A 14,217-nucleotide genomic window follows, 5' to 3' on the forward strand; every position below is an offset into this window, starting at 1 on the left:
CGTGAATACCAGCCTTCGCGCTCGCTACGCGTAAACCAGTGCGCAGTGTCCCCTCCCGAACTCCACCCACCCACACACACACACACACACACACGCTCTCTCACTCACCGCTCAGCGGTGAGGATAGCCACGATGTTCTCCAACGAGCAACTGATTAGCCCCGACTTTGACGAGGTGGCGTACCTGCGCTATGCTCTTCGCGCTTCTAGCTATAGTGCCGAGCACGCACGGCTCGAGGGCTGCATCGCGGAGGTACGGAAAGACATACAGGCCACTCTAGCTGAGCATGCAGACAGCCTCATTGATCAGGCGCGATGCACCTTTAACACGAAGCGGGAAGTAGCGGCGATGCGCCAGAGCACAGATTCGCTGCAGAAGGCGTCCGGACGGCTTCGCATGATGATCGAAGAGCCGTACATGCAGCTGCAAAGCCGTGTAAGGGAGTTGGAGGCAACGCAGGAGGCGATGCAGCTGCTTCAGGCAACGCTGCGCTTCCTCTCTCTGACAGCGCGACTACAGGAGCAGCTCGCTACCATTTCCGCCGTCGATATCGTGCGTGCCTCGTACACGCTGAAGGAGCTGGAGGAGGTGCTCCAGGATGGCGCGATTCGATCTCTCCAGGTAGTCGAGGCGCAGCTGCCCGCAGTCGAGCGGCATGCGACGACGATACGCAGCAAGGCGCACGAGCTACTGGCCATGACGGAACTAACAGCGCCGCCCAACGGCGACGACGGTGCCGGCACCGTTGAGACTATCACGACCGCCGCCGCCTCCACATCCCGTGTGGCAACGCAGGTAAGCACTGGGCTGCAGTGCGCTTATGTGTTGCGCATGCTTTCTCGCACCGTGCAGAGCCTCATGACGGAGCGGCGTCGTGAGGTACTGCGCACCATCATGCGGGAGCTCGATACGCAGGCCATCGAGGAGCACATTTCTAGCGAGTGTGATCACGTTTCTCGCTCCACAGCCAGCGGTCACAGTGCCGCGGTGTCGGAGCAGGCCGTGACGGCGCACGTGCTTCTGCAGCACATTCAGAAAACCTTCTTTGTCGCCGTGCAGCATACCCGATGCGTGATTCTACTGTGGCGGCTGTTGCTTCAGCGGCGCGATACGCGGACCCAAGAGCCCTACTTGCTGTCCATCGACTCGCCAGTGCAGCTCCTCGTCGAATACTGGTCGATCGTAACCGACAAGCTGCGGGAGCGACTCAACAGCTTGCAGAAGCGGCACACCATTCGATTTGCCCTGGCGAGTGCGTACCCGCGTTACCACCATCTGGTCGCCAGCTTTCTCAGCCGGACTGACGTGGCGGCTTTGCCAGAGGGCCCGCTGAGTGCCAGTGCGCCAGGTGGCGCTGCCGCTGCCTCCGGCGGGTCCACTGAGGCGGGCGGAGCCGGCACAGCCGCGACTCTTCTCTCGATACACGTGACGCAATGCGGCATGGGGGACTTCCTGGACTTGATCGACACCGTGGACGCTGCGGTGCGGCGCTGCACTGCAGGCGGTGGGGCGAAGGGCACGCCGCTCAACACTCCAATCAAAGCGTCTTCACCAGTCCAGAAAGGCACTCTCGCGTCGCCACGCATGGACACGCAGGATCTGCGGCACACGTGGCTGGCGCAGGTCAGCGACGACGCACGGGACGCCTTCAGAACGCATTTGCTGGACCGCCACCGTGAGGTCATGGGCGGCGTCTTCCTGCGACTTTCTGGTGTCGTTCCACCCTCGGCGGCGGCAGCCGGGCACCCCGCCGCGGTTGCCCCGGTGCGCACGCAGGGCGGTCGCCGGCCGTCTGTACCGCCGTATGCTAATGCGCTGGACATTGCTGTCTACACGCGTCTGGTTACGCAAGAGGTGCAGATGTTCCGTCAAGATCCGCACACCCTCGATGTGCTCCTCGACTGCGTCCTTTACACTCTGCGTCAGCTTCGGGCCAAGTTGACGGAGGCCATAAAGAAGTACCCGCTGCCGCCGCTTCCGGCGGTGACGGCTGCGCCAACGCTGTCACAGGTGATGCACATTTGTATCGCTAATGGCTGCACCACTCTTGCGTACGACTGCGCAGCTGTCCTCGCGATGGTTCCTCACCCCGCTGCTACACGGGCGACTGCCGAGGGTGCTGGGGCGGGTGGCGTCGAAGACGCTTCTAAGGCCACGAGCGGTGCTACTCTGCAAGCTCACCACGACCCCTATGCGCGAATGCTGGAGCAGCTCGGCACAAAGCGAGTGGAGCTACAGCAGCTCATCCGCGCATTCCACGTTATGGGCGAGCGGTCAACGAAACCGTTTGCGGACTCGGCGGTGGCGGTGCTGCTCCCGACACTGACGCAGACTGTCGACAACGTGCTGCACAACGAGCTAGCGCTGTCGTCTGCTGCCGCCGTTGCGGGGGCGAGTGGAGGGGGAGTACGATCGAGTCCGCCCATGCCTCAGGGCGGCAGTGTGGGCGGGGACAGCCGTGCGGCTCTTATGCAGCTTCAGTCACAGTGCCGCCAGTTCACGGATCGCTTCTTTTTCCTCGTTGATGCGCGCACATCGGGCTGGATGGAGGCTTGCCAACGCGTCACGGACATGATGCTGGCGCGACTGTTGACTCAGCTTGCCACAACGCCGCCGTCACCGGCCCTGCGCGGCACCCTAGGCGCCACAGCGCCTGCCTACGCGCGCGCGCTGCAGATGATGATGCCCTCGCTTCTGCAGTTCGTGCAGATGATACAATCTGCCGGAGCTGTGGGACGTACCACCTCCCTCCTGCGCGGTTGCGTGCGCCAAGTGGAGGGGTTCTACGAAGCCTGTGGCGGACTGGGTGGGGCCAGCAGCGGCGACGGCACATTGGCGGCGGCTGCGCTCCGGGCCGCAGTCGTCGAGCGGCTGCGACCGCCGATTCCGCTCTTCTTTGCAAAGCTGCTGGTGCTGCAGTACGGCCTCTTCGTTTCCACAGCCTCCGAACCGCCAGAGGACTCAAAAGGTGGGATCACTACATCTGCGCTCGCTACCGTACTTGATGTGTCGGGGCGGGGCTTGCTGGCGTGCTTGGAGGAGGTTTTGCTAGCAGAAAGCGCGGCGAGCGCGACCCCCACCTCTTCCAGCGCGGGGGGCGTTGGGGCCCCGGCTGCTGGCATTAGTGGCATCACTCACAAGGGGGAGGTAGTGACGGCTCTAGATGCGCATTTTCACGAAGTTGTAGCCGCGGCACCAAGCGAGTTGGCGGCTCGTCTGCAGGAGCTGTGGGCGTCGATTCAAGCGAAGTGACGTGCAACTGCGGCTGCTAGCGTACCCCTCTCTTGTAGACTCTGCCATGTGCGTGCGTGCGTGTGTGGCGTTGGCTCCACACCTGTTCAGTGCGTGGAGCTCCTCATCACTGGCGTGCGAACTGGCATGGCTGTCTGTCTCTGTCTCTGCCTCTCTCTCTTTGTCTCTTTCTTTGTGTACGTGTCTGTGTGAGTGCGCTTCCACAGAAACTCCTTTCTGGGCGAACAAAATGACCTCGACGACCTCTCACGGAGCAAAGCAGTGCCACTCGCGCCTCTGCTTGTGTCTGGTGATGGCCGAGCCGGTGGTACTACATACACACCGATGTGAGAGGCACCCCTGCGCACATGCGACCGCCACGGACGATGACGCAACGACCGCTTCGGTTGTCTTTCGTGCCTGGAGGTCTCAGTCACACCATCCCTTCCTTGGCATGGGCACATCGAACAGTGCTCTTGCCGCGGCTACACCATTAGACGTTGACGCGAATTCCTCCTTGGCTATGAACGTTGTCGGCAGTATCGCTGCACTCCTCGATCGCCCCTCCCCCCTCTTTACATTCAACATCTGTAGCTGGCGCTAAGACGCTCGCACACATGCACAGGCACTCAGGCATCTCTGCCGCTATGCGCACGCCAAGAGCGAGAGCCACATGCACACACACACACACGCAATACCTCTGGCAGTGATATAGGCGAGATACCTGCGAGGTAGGAAGGTGAGAGTGGTGCGTCTCTGTGAATGCCGACGGTCAGGCCCTGGACGGCGTTGTGTCGGGCGGACCTGCGACGGTGGACACGCCAGTGCCATTCATGTGGTGGGCAGAGGGTCAGCGTGACCCGAGCGTGTCTCACCCGGCCCTCAGTCTGTCTACTGGTGCGGGGGGTAGAGCCTGAGCCACCCCGGAGAGGGACGCGCGGCGTGCCGGCCGGCATAATGGGCGTGGCTGCGAGGCGAGGTGGAGAGCGGCCGGCGGGTGGGGCTTCGGGCAGGGGCGGGGCTCAGACTTCTGAGTCCGGCGCACCGCTGCAATGGGCGTCTAGCACTGCTTCGTGCCGTGCGATGGGCCTGTGGCGGGCGGGGTGAGGAGTGGCGTCGAGCTCACGCTGTGGGGCGGAGAGCGGACGCGTCGCACAGCAAAATACCGTACAATAGTGCCTTGAGTGGCCCTTGTGCTTGCTCGTCTTTTCACCGCCTAGGTGAGAGAGAGAGATGGCATGAAAGGGGTGAGGTGCGCGCGGGGGTGGGTGGGAGCGTAGGTATCTTCCACATACTCACATATACGCTGTGGTTGTCAGTGCGTGCCGCTCTGTCACTTTCTTCACCGCAGCGCCGACGGCCCGCCTCTTCCTTTGCGCAAGCCGTCACCGGAGGGGAGGGCGAAAGGGGGCCGCACCGACTCCTCTTCTCGCCCCTAAAAAGGAGGCCGGTAAAAAAGGGGCGGCGAAGAAAAAAGAGAAGACCAAATGGCCCCCGCCTGCGCACATGGGAAGGCTGCGCTGCCAGGTGGCGGTGCGCGCGTCATTCCGGAGGGTGGAACATCACTGACAGCGACGGTCGTGGCAAGGAAAGCGGGAGCAGAGGATGCGCTCTCGCGTCTGTCTGGTGTGTGCACCTTTCTCTCTGTGTGTGTGTGTGATTGCGGGATGGCCATGCTGCTGCCTTTAGGAAGCTCTCTGCTGCGTGCCCCCCTCCCTGCCAACCCCCTCTCCGCTATGCACCCGTTCGATGCAACACACACCAACGCACCTTCCCGCCCCCGCCACCTTTCTGGACAACTGCGGGATCGAATCTTCGCAGGCGTGAAGCGTAGCCATCGCACACGTGAGCACGGCTTTGCTGCGTCGTGCATGGTTGCCTAAAGACATTTTTACACACAGACACACACGCGCACACACACGCAGGCTACAGCACTGGTGAACTCTCTGTGTTTCTTTTCGTTTGCACGTGATGTCTGAGCTGTTGCTAAAGCAGCTCCACCAGCTGCTCACGCCATGGGACTCGCTGCCAGACAAAGCCAGCCAGGACGAGGGTAGCGAGCCCGCGTCGTCACTGTGGACAACACCACCGCCGGCTGCGCCGAACCGTACCTCCCCCTGTTCGGCCTTCTCAAGCCCTCCGCCCCTTGCGCCCATTGCCAAGCGCACAAGCGCCGGGCGGCTGGCGGATGAGTCGGCTGCTGCGTGCGTCGCGTACTCCCGCACCGCCACAACAAAGCTGGAGTTGGCGCGTGCAGCGTTGGCCCTCTTTGCCTCCAACGCGGGCGTATACCGGCCATTTCTGGTGAAGCTTCTTCGGTTTCTCTTCGACCATGTCGATGAGCTTCGGCAGGAGCAAGGGCGACTTCGGATGGAGCAGTGGACGTGGCAGCAGTGCGGCGGTGCGTCCACTGCCAAGGCGGCCCATGAAAGCGGTCGTGGGTTCGTCGGCGCTACGCCGGAGGAGCAGAACGCCGTTGCTGCCGCTTACGAAAAGGTACGCATGACAGAGGCGCGCATGGCTGCTTTGGTGGAGGAGGCGGCGGTGCAGCGTGACCACTTCAAGTCGCAGATGGATATGCAGAAGTCCTACCAGTACCACCTGGAGGACCTCCTGCGCCATCAGATGGAGCTGACGCAGGTGCTTCTAGACCACCACCTTCACCAGGACCTCCTCACTGGCAAGCAAAGCGCGGCCGTCACAATGGCAACGGCCGCGTCTCACAGCCTTCACGGAGATCGTGGACTGGACGGCTCGTATCACGGCGATCACGGTCACGGGACCTTTAGGGGGCTGAATCTAGCAACGAATCCTGCCATCGTCACGAGAGACATCCTGGGGCTGGAAAGCAGCCACGCCCCGATGCGAACAGCGGAACGGCGAGATGCTGCGTACGTGCAGAGCCTCATCTCCAGGGCTGAGAGGGAGCTACTGCTGGAGCGCACCGAGGATCAGCTGCGTGATTTGCGCGCCCAGCACGACACTCTGCAAAGCAAGCTGCAGTCACTACTGAAACTGAATTCTCGCTATGCCTGCCAGTCGGTTGAGCTCTCTGCACGCCTTAGCGTAGTGCATGAGCACAACATTGCACTTGCCGCCGACGCACAGCTTTTCCAGCGCGACTTCGTGAGAGAGCGGCAACGGGTGGAGCGTTTGCAGCGCGAGCTGCTGGTGGCGCGAGGGGCAGTACGGTCGATGTTGCAGGTGGGGCTTGGCCGCCTGCCTGGCCTCGGTGAAGAGGCCAATGACCAGCCAGATGCGTCGAAGGAGGGTTATATCGAGTCGTGGAGGGCAGGCGTGGCGGGCAACAGTGGCGATGCGGGGATGCGCTACGCTTTCGAGACTGCTGCCCCTCCTACGCCTGAGGCCGCCACGAGAGTGAGCGGCCCTGAGGAGGCGGCGCCAAAGCTGAGCTGCAGCGGAGAAAGGGGTGAAGGCGTGCAAAAGAAGCTGGATGCTGAGGACCACATTCAGGAAATCCTGCAACTCGTGCCTGACAAGGGGCTCCGTAATCAGCTGCAGGAGCTGCTCACCATAGTCGACCCGCAGTACACGGGTATCAAAGCGTCGCTGCTGCAGATTCTGCAATTGTCGTGTGGCACGAACTTGCAGGGAGGCGGCAGCGGCAAGAACGACTCTCTCTCTCTATCTTCATCTGGTGTGCAGGGCTGGCTGTCGCGGGCATCCGTGCCACAGTGGGTACCGCCGCACGGTGTGCGCCCCGACGTTCCGTTGCAGCTGCGCAGCCGCAGCTCTGTCCCTTTCTTGTTGCTGCACCCGGTCGTGGCGGAGGTCTTTGTGCACGAGATGCTCTCGCAGCGGCAGGAGTTGCTGTGGTTTTCTCAGCGGCAACTGGAGGAGCGCCAGACTCGGCTGCGCGCTGCGGACGGCAGAGCCTTGGACAGACGTGACTCACGCAAGGCAAGTGTCACGACGACTGCTGCTGCTTCGACGACCATGTCCATGTCTTTTCAGGAGTACATTGGACTATTTGTGCTCGTGGTGTGGCTGAACAGGTTCAACGACTTCGCCCGCCTTTTGCCGGCCGCGATGCGGGAGAAGGCGGTGGAGGCTGCGCGGGCTCGGCTGGGGTCGGGTAACGGGCTCGCGGGCTCGATGGCGGCTCCCGGTGTCTCTGCCACTGACGCCGACGGCGCCCCTCAACCCAGGGACAAAGGGACTGCTCTTGTGTCTCTGTGGGACCTGCGCTATGTTATGCCCACCATGCGCCTTGCCGGCGACATGGAGCAGCTGCCGGTGGAGGGACTGCAGCTGACCTACGCCCTCGACAGAGCTTCTACGCAGCTGTCGGCCGGCCCCCTTACATATGCCTACGGGCTGACGTCTCGCGGCACCGTCTGCGACGTTTTATTTGAGCTGCTTCAAGCCGAGCGGTCTGTCTTCGTAGAGCTATGCCGCGCAGTCGAGGCGGACATGCTCGCAAGGGTACAAGATCGGGAGCTGGGGGCGGGGGCGCGTAGGCAGGGGGGCCGAACCCAGGTTGCGAGGAGCAAGGGCCCCCAGCTGCGCGGTGCCAACTCAGCCACAGCCGCACCCACGTCACCAACAGGTCTACGGCCGTCGACATCATTGCGCGGCTGCATTCCGGTAGTGCAGGTAGCTCGCGTTCTATTGACCATGTACCCAGGCTATTCGGCCACCATAATGGAGCAGCTTCTCCGGACTGCCGTGGCGGAGGGCACAAACGCAACGGAGAACCCCACGATTCTCTTCTACGAGGTCCTCCTGCCCTCCCGGATGCTGCCCGGGCCCGCGACCGCCTCGATGTCGATCGACCCCTCCATGGCAGTCGGGACCTCCTTCGCCTCTGTTTTCTACACCGCCATCTGCGACGACGTCTTGGAATCGATGCAAATAGTGGAGGACAGCGTGTGCGGCTTTGCGCGCGGCCATCAGCAGTCAAGCGGCGTGTCGGCTCTGCCGTCATCCAGTGCCACCGTAGCGACGTCGGGTGCGGCGACAGCGACAGCCCAGCAGCTCCTCTCTCTTGCCTTTCTCGGTGTGCCACGTCCAGAGTCGCAGTGCTGGGGGCCGTTCTTGAGGAGCGCTATCTATCGATGGCCTCGCTTGCGCGCCTCAGTGGCGGACGGGCCCCTTGCCGCCTTACACACCTCCGCTGATGGTGCTCCCCTCGAGGGGGGCGCCGATACGACGGGCGAGGGCCTAGCGATCCGGGAAGATGAGATGACTGCAGTGGCGGTGGCGTCAGGCCCCAGTGGCCGCCCCTCTCTGGCCTCAGGCGTAGCTCCTGCGGCTCTGACGTCATCTCCGCTTCCGACTCGCAACTTTTTCAGCGTTGAGGACACGAGGGCGGCAGCTGGGGTTTCCCCTACAGCTCGGGTCTCGGTAAAGGAGGTGGTGCCTTACCTTCGCCAGCACCTCCTGATACGTCGCGGGCCTTATGGCTGGGCGGCAGATACCGCAGCAACACCAGCAGTTGACATCTCACCACTGCTCACCGAGGAGGGCGACCGGGTTGCTCCGGAGTCCCCTCGGGGAGCCCAAGCGACGGCGGCAAAGGGAAAGTGGGCCACAGGAGCGGAGGAGGCAGCTCAGCAATGGCCTGCGGCCTACCGCGGTCTTCAGCACTGGGGCGCGCAATGGGCTCACTACAGCAATGCTACAGCGACGTCGCCCTCACCTTTCGAAGGGCCGACGGAGCCGGCGGAGTTTCAGCAAATGTTATATCAGACCGACCCGCACCGCACGTGTGCGTGGGGCAGCGAGTTGCTCAGCCACGAGAACCCCCTCATGCACCCGGTGACGTACGCTTGGGTGCAACACAACCCTGTTGTCCTTGAGCCTTCGACCAGAGAAGAAGTTGGCAAGGGTGGCGAGCGCGCTGCTGGTAGGAGCAAGAAGCCTGAGAAGGGTCGAAGGCAGTCCACCCGGGGCCGGTAGCGCTCTCCTCGGCTGCCTGGTGCCTCTGTTCCCAAAGTTCCTCTTGCAGCTCATGCTATCCGTGCACGCGCAGCGCCGCTCCTCTTGCGTCAGAGGCGAAGCGGTGGGTGCCATATGTACATTAGGTGTTTGGCGCCCGCGATGCTTCATGCGCGCGCGTGTATGTGTGTGTGGTGCATTTTTTTCTTCATTCTTTCTTTTATCCTCTTTGTGGCCTCTGCGGCGCCGCGTTCTTATCTTCCACCTGTTGCGTTTCCGTTCTCAACGCCCTGCATCTTTCCCTCTTGGCCTCCGCCTGGCGACTCCCCCTCGCAGGGTGGCAACCTTTGGTAAGTTTACACTGAAGAAAAAAACATGGGCGCATCTGCTCGCCTCTGCCCCGCGCGTGCGCATGGTGCTTTTGGGTACTAAAGCGCCCCCACTCTCCCTCTCTTTCTGACCCTCTCGCTCGCCGTCACTTCCACCCAATGCAGCAGGGGTGTGCGTGAGACGCAGCGGCGGTAGCGCGGCGCCCGATTCCAACGGGCCGCTGTAGCGCCATCACCTACATTTGACACGCCCTCGCCTACTCCAACTTTCGTCGTCAGCTTCCCTGCTCCCCTGCCTTCTGCTCTTTCCAATCAGCGGTAAATCCGCTACACGATCTGCAGGGCAGTGAATCGCGTGTCTGCCGCCGCAGCAACACACACACACACACACGAACGTATCAGAGTAAGCATCAGTGGAGGCAGTACCCGTGTGCCACATCAGGCGTCTGTCTGTGTCACTCGACTTGCCTTTTCGCAACTCGCTGCCTCCCTTCGTCCCTGTCGCTGCACCAGAACTGATTTTTATTTATCAGTGTGCTGTGCTCACCTCTTCTCTACAACCCCCCGTGCCCCCCATGATAGAGGAGAAGGTCAAAATTATCGTCGTTGGCCCAACCAAGAGCGGCAAGACGACCATTACCAACTTCCTGAGCGGCACACGGGAGACCCCGACGAGCAAGTACTACGAGACGAACCCTCTCCGCATTCTGGAGACGGAGGTCGAGCTCGACTCCATGATCCTCAGCGATCGCCGAGTCGTCTTCTCGGGCGGTGACGCAAAGACAAAGCGCGTTGTGGTTCAAATTTGGGACCTCAGCGGCAACAGTACGCACCAGGCCGGCTGGCCTGCGGTCGCGAACGAGGCAGACGGCATCATCTTCGTCTTCAACCCGGCGGTGAAGAACGGAGAGAGGGAGCTTTCGCTGTGGCACAAGACGTTCGCTGTGAACCAGTCGGAGCTGGACGCGTTGGGTAATTTCGCTATTCGGGTCCCTGACAAACACTGCCTCGTCTTTGCTCACCATTCGACCCTCCCGAACACGGCTGCGGCGGGGGGGGAACTGCCTCCCATGCCCAAGGGCCTAGAGAAGATCAGGGTGCTAGAGACGTCGCTCGACTACCACAGCGAAAACTTCAAGGCCGCGTTTGATACGCTGATCGAGTCCATCGTCGTCGCCCGGATGGAGGCGGAGGAGGATGACGTCCTTCAGCGCGAAGGGCGCACGAGGGTCTAAGGCCGAAGGCTCGACCGTGCGGGTGGCGTAGACGCGGTGCAGCTCTGCTCGTTTCCATCCCCCCTTTTTTGTCACTTCCCGGGCAGGCGACGCCCGCGTTGCCGATCGCCAAACAGCGATGCGTACGCGCACGTGCGCGTCGGTTGTTCTCTGTGAGGTGGGTGCCCGTGTGATGCGCCGTGCGAGCCGGCGTTTGATGTACAACTGCCCCAGCAGTACAGGCTTCCCCCCTTTCTGCCTCAGTGCCTTCTCCGTCCGTTAGGGTAAGCTGTGCTTCTATGGAGTGTGTCCCGTGCATGGAGTGTCCTCTCATTTCTTCGTGTGCTGATCCTGGCGCCCTTTTCGCGTCGCAGCGCCCCCCTCTCTCTTCTTCCCTCCCCCTCCCTGCGGCGCTCCTCAGACTTTTCTTTTACACGTCTCTTTACGATGTCCTCGTCCCCTCCCTTCCCCCCCTCCCCCCTTCGCGCATCTGCGGCGACACCGAAGGGGGCGCACCTCCGGCCGTGCAGCTCTGGTGGAGGAATAGCGGGTCTTTGGGAGCCTCTTCTTCACCAATTCAGAGTGAGCATCTCACCCCCCCGCATAGAAGAGAGGGCTCCTCGAGCCACGCCCTGCCTCAGCAGCAACGAAGCAAACGGCTCGTATGCGGCACCCACCGCAGGAGCGTGGGGCGACGGCAAACTTTTTTTTCTGTCTTTCGGCGCGGCCCTGGCAGCTGAGTCATTTTCTCTGCCCCACTCCATCGCGGGGTCGCGTGGGCGACGAACACCTCTGCTCCTCCTGCGCTCCTTTCTTCGCCCTTCCTCAGGTGAAAAACGGAAGCTGCGCAAGGTCGCTGCCCGTGGAGCGAAGCGCAACCCCTCGGCACCTCCCAATGCTTCTGTGCCAACTCTATAGCTTCTCGCGTCTCTCTCTCTTACCCTCTTTGTGTGCCTATTCATTTCCTTCTTCACTCTTGGTACTTCTCTCGCATGCGGCTACATTGCCCTCCACCACTTCGGTCACTGCTGCTGCTGCATCATCATCGCTGCTACTGCTGCTGTTGAAATCGCTCACACATCTGACACATGCGCGCACTTGCTGGAATGACGCATTTCCAGGAAAGAAGAACAGGAAGCGAAATAAAACGAGACCAGCGAGCGACGGAAAACACGCGAACGAGAGGAGCGGTCGAAAGCGAAGCGGACACAGTCCACAGTCACGACGGAAGCAACGAAACACCACAGAAGAAGTGCCTCCTCGCCTTCTCCTTCCATCCTTTCTCAAGAAGGAAGGGCTGACTGGACTCGAGCAGGCATCACAGGCCCCAGCTAACCGCACCCAGACACCTACAGGCACACAGCTGCGCGTTTTTTTTTCGGGCTTGGCGAAACACGGGAGAAAGACACAGCCGTTTCATCCACCTGGCTCCTGCTCTCTTCATATCTGTTTCACCCCCCCTCTCCCCGCTCACGTGCACCACCAGCCACCCCCTTCTCTTTCCACTCTCTGGTGTGCTCTTGCGTATCTGCGGCGTCGTGGGACGCTTACCAATAAGGTCCGAGCTTACTTCTCTCTGTGTGTGCGTGTGTGTGTGTTTATCCCCCCACCTCTCCAATCTGCTTAGCCCCCCCCCTTCCCATCCCTTCCACTCTGTGCTGCGCTTCTTGTCGTGTCTTGCCATTGTCGTCTGACTGGTCCGTTCACTGTTTGCCCCCCTTTTTGGGACTCGCTGTTATTCCGTCTGTGCGTGTGCTTTTTTCCTTTGCTGTTTTCCCATCCCTCTTCTCCCTCTGTTCCTCTTTTCTTTTTTTCCTCTCTCTTTCTCGCTCGCTCCGCTCTCCCCACCCACTCCGTCTTGCTGCTGCACTGTTCGTCCATCGCACAGTCGCCGTCTCAGACGCGTTCGCCATCTCCCCAAGAGTGTTCGATTTCATTTGCGGGCTTCTCCGCCCTCTTTTCTCCCTCCCTCAACAGCAACAAAAAAACATAAAAACTCCTCTCTCCCCCTTTTTTCCCATTTCGATTCTCCTCTCTTTGGTCTCTCCCGCCCCTTTACCTCTTTCGATCACCTTTTTCTGTATGCGCAGTGTTTTCTCAACACGATACGCGAACCACCTCTTCTCCTCTTTTCTCACTACCCTTTCATTATTTTCACTGGTGCTTCCCAACGGCTCGCGGCTCTCTTCATTGTGGAGTGCATTCCTCGCTGAAAGTGTGGCTCTGCATTTTTTTCCATTTTCATCTCTCTCTATGCCCCTCTGTGTCTGAGTCTGTGCTTGGCCGACATCCCCCTTGCTTCTCCTTGCGTAGCTCTTTTCGTCATTTTTCTCCCTTCCCCTTCGGCCTCTGTGCACGGGCCCGTCTTATCTTGCCGCTCAGCCATCCTTTAACACGTGTGCGAGTCGAGCAGCCTCTGCCCCCGGATTTCTCCCTTTCGAGTACGTGCCCACAGTCCCCCGCCTTTCTCGCATTTTCATCAAGACGTGCTGCTCACACTTCTCTTCTCCCCTTTTCATCTACTCCGTCTGCCTGCCCAGCATCTCTCTCTCCCCCTCCCTCTCCCTCTCGCTGTCGCAGGTGCACCCATCCTTTATCCTCTTGGCCACGGGCACCAGGACTTCGCGGCTCTTCCTCTCTCTCTACATATATTGGGGGACGCGGTCGCTGATACGATTACATACACACCCACATACGCAGTATATATATATATATATATATTCTGTGTGTGGGTGTTGGCGGGTGTGCTTGTCTTTGCGTCTTTTTCGCGTCCCCCCTCTCCTCCGCTTCGCCGTCCTCTCAGCTTTCGCATCTGCCTTCACGTTCCTCTTTCACCCTAAGCTTTGCACCTTCACCTTCACTGTCCCCTCTCTCACTGTACATCAAGCGCACGACGGCAGAGTCTCTCTCCCTCTTGATTTCTGTTTCTAATCGGGCCACGCACCCAAGACCAAAGTGTGTGTGGGAGAACGAAAGGATCGAGGCGAACCCCGATTACGTGTGAGCGTGCTTCAAGCAAACTTCTTGAGGCTGCCTGCTCAGCGTGCCTGTGAGATTCAGCCCTTCGCTTTCCCTTCCCCTTCACCGTCTTGTGCGGCGTCTGAGAGAGGAGTCAGGACGAAGAGAGAGACTTCCCCCTCCTCCGCACACGCACACGCACACAGAAGAGCCGCAGGGCAACCACAGCAGCATAAAAATAGGGGCGAACGAAGCCAAAGGTAGGAGAGGCTGGAGAGAGGGAAAGAGGGCGTGAATACGTGGTCCCACATCTTGGTTTTATCTGAGGCGGCTCTACTCCGAGAGAGAGAGAGGGAGAGTACGCGTTTGGTGGCGCAGAAGTGCATCCGCGTTGACGACTCGAGACGGCTGACACGCACCGCACGCTGCCCGCACCAGATAAAGAGTGAGCGACAAGAAGGCGAGGGAAAAAGGTTCGATCAAGCGAGCAGAGAGGGCATCGACGCGCGAGGCTCATTACGAGAAGGGAGAAGAGGAAGGGAAGCCCAACTGAGCGACAGCGTTTTGGGGAGCCAAAGGGGAAG

The 14,217-nt window shown here is 60.8% G+C and overlaps 2 protein-coding genes across 2 annotated transcripts; both read left to right on the top strand.

Annotated features, from left to right (window-relative positions):
* Positions 1-132: 132 nt before the first annotated feature.
* Positions 133-3,252, top strand: LSCM1_01981 (uncharacterized protein; the record flags this gene model as incomplete). Its single annotated transcript, XM_067319577.1, has 1 exon — positions 133-3,252. One exon carries the CDS (start codon positions 133-135, stop codon positions 3,250-3,252), a length of 3,120 nt encoding a protein of 1,039 aa, XP_067176126.1.
* A 1,950-nt stretch (positions 3,253-5,202) lies between these two features.
* LSCM1_01982 (uncharacterized protein) lies at positions 5,203-9,153 on the top strand (the record flags this gene model as incomplete). The annotated part of the gene is made up of 1 exon (XM_067319578.1): positions 5,203-9,153. One exon carries the CDS (start codon positions 5,203-5,205, stop codon positions 9,151-9,153), a length of 3,951 nt encoding a protein of 1,316 aa, XP_067176127.1.
* Positions 9,154-14,217: the final 5,064 nt, after the last annotated feature.

This window comes from Leishmania martiniquensis, chromosome 32 (genome assembly GCF_017916325.1).
Source record: "Leishmania martiniquensis isolate LSCM1 chromosome 32, whole genome shotgun sequence".
NCBI classification, from domain to species: Eukaryota; Euglenozoa; class Kinetoplastea; order Trypanosomatida; family Trypanosomatidae; genus Leishmania; species Leishmania martiniquensis.